Below are 1,931 nucleotides of genomic sequence, written 5' to 3' on the forward strand. Positions count from 1 at the left end.
AAGCTCTATAGCCACATGTGGCTATTAGTTCTCATTGTATTGGATAGCAGAGTTCTAAAATGTTCATTCTCTTTGGGGATGATGTACACAAAGGGTTAAAAGTTGAGATTGATTCTAGAGAATGAGGAAATCTTACTCACTTTGTATATATTATATATACACACATTTTATATATAAAGCACGTAAAATTATATACAGTGCATAAGAAGATATACATGAGACATGGCGCTTGCCAGCGTGTTGGAGAGACCGCTACCGGTGAACCAGCGCGGGTTTTTCGGACTCGGGGGTCGTGCAGATCTGCTGGATCTAGGTCCAGGGAGTCCCAGTGATGGGCTGAGCCTGGCCGCGCCCGGCTGGGGTGTCCCAGAAGAGCCAGGAATCGAAATGCTTCATGGAACAACCACCCTGGCCTTCAAGTTCCGCCATGGAGTCGTAGTTGCAGCTGACTCCAGGGCTACAGCGGGTGCTTACATTGCCTCCCAGACGGTGAAGAAGGTGATAGAGATCAACCCATACCTGCTAGGCACCATGGCTGGGGGCGCAGCGGATTGCAGCTTCTGGGAACGGCTGTTGGCGCGGCAATGTCGCATCTATGAGCTTCGAAATAAGGAACGCATCTCTGTAGCAGCTGCCTCCAAACTGCTTGCCAACATGGTGTATCAGTACAAAGGCATGGGGCTGTCCATGGGCACCATGATCTGTGGCTGGGATAAGAGAGGCCCTGGCCTCTACTACGTGGACAGTGAAGGGAACCGGATCTCAGGGGCCACCTTCTCTGTAGGTTCTGGCTCTGTGTATGCGTATGGGGTCATGGATCGGGGCTATTCCTATGACCTGGAAGTGGAGCAGGCCTATGATCTGGCCCGTCGAGCCATCTACCAAGCCACCTACAGAGATGCCTACTCAGGAGGTGCAGTCAACCTCTACCACGTGCCAGAGGATGGCTGGATCCGAGTCTCCAGTGACAATGTAGCTGATCTACATGAGAAGTACAGTGGCTCTACTCCCTGAAAGAGGGTGGATACAGCTGCTTGTGTTTCTTGAGATGACTGTCATTGGTAATATGGATACAGTGACCCATCCCCCATCCTATTTATAGTGGAAGGGCCTTCAATTGTATCAATACTTTGAGTTCTGGCACATTGACCTCTATGTGTTACCAGTCATTAATGAGCTGCTGCNATACATTTTATCTATGGCATTACATTTTCATATATATGAAATACATATGTATATATGTAAATATATGAGATTTTTGAAAAGGAAGAAAAGTAAATTCTGTATATATACTTACATATATTTTATATTTATATATATGTCCTATTTGCTCTGTTTCTCTAGAGAACTCTTGACTAATATGCTTGTCATGAAATTTTAATACCACAGATAACCTGTATATATTTTTGTTTACTGTATGTACATCTGTGCTTTATACATAAAACGAGTAAGATTAACACATTCTAGAATCAATTTCAACTTTTACCTGATTGTATACAACATTGCTCCCAATGAGAACGAACTTTAGAATGGTGCTGTTGAATACTGTGACAGCCAGTAGCCATGCGTGGCTATGAAACACTTATCAATAATAGAGAAGAACAGAGCCAAATTGTGAGTGAATTCTCATTCACAATTGCTACAAAGAAAATAAAATACCTAGGATTATAACTTACAAGGGACATGAAGGACCTCTTCAAGGTACTACAAACCTCTGCTCAAGGAAATAAGAGAGGACGCAAACAAGTGGAAAAAATTCCATGCTCATAAATAGAAAGAATCAATATCGTGAAAATGGCCACACTGCCCAAAGTAATTTATAGATTCAGTGCTATTCTCATCAAGACACCATTGACTTTCTTCACAGAACTAGAACAAACTACTTTAAACTTCATATGGAACCAAAAAAAGCCTTTATAGCCAAGACAATC

At 43.0% G+C, this 1,931-nt stretch overlaps 1 protein-coding gene across 1 annotated transcript; it reads left to right on the plus strand.

The window, feature by feature from the left end:
• Positions 1–217: 217 nt before the first annotated feature.
• Positions 218–1,180, plus strand: LOC108515681 (proteasome subunit beta type-5). The gene has a single exon (XM_017852775.1). The coding sequence runs from the start codon at positions 223–225 to the stop codon at positions 1,012–1,014; it is 792 nt and encodes a 263-aa protein (XP_017708264.1). The 5' UTR covers positions 218–222; the 3' UTR covers positions 1,015–1,180.
• Positions 1,181–1,931: the final 751 nt, after the last annotated feature.

This window comes from Rhinopithecus bieti, unplaced genomic scaffold (genome assembly GCF_001698545.2).
Source record: "Rhinopithecus bieti isolate Rb0 unplaced genomic scaffold, ASM169854v2 scaffold_1624, whole genome shotgun sequence".
Lineage (NCBI taxonomy): Eukaryota > Metazoa > Chordata > Mammalia > Primates > Cercopithecidae > Rhinopithecus > Rhinopithecus bieti.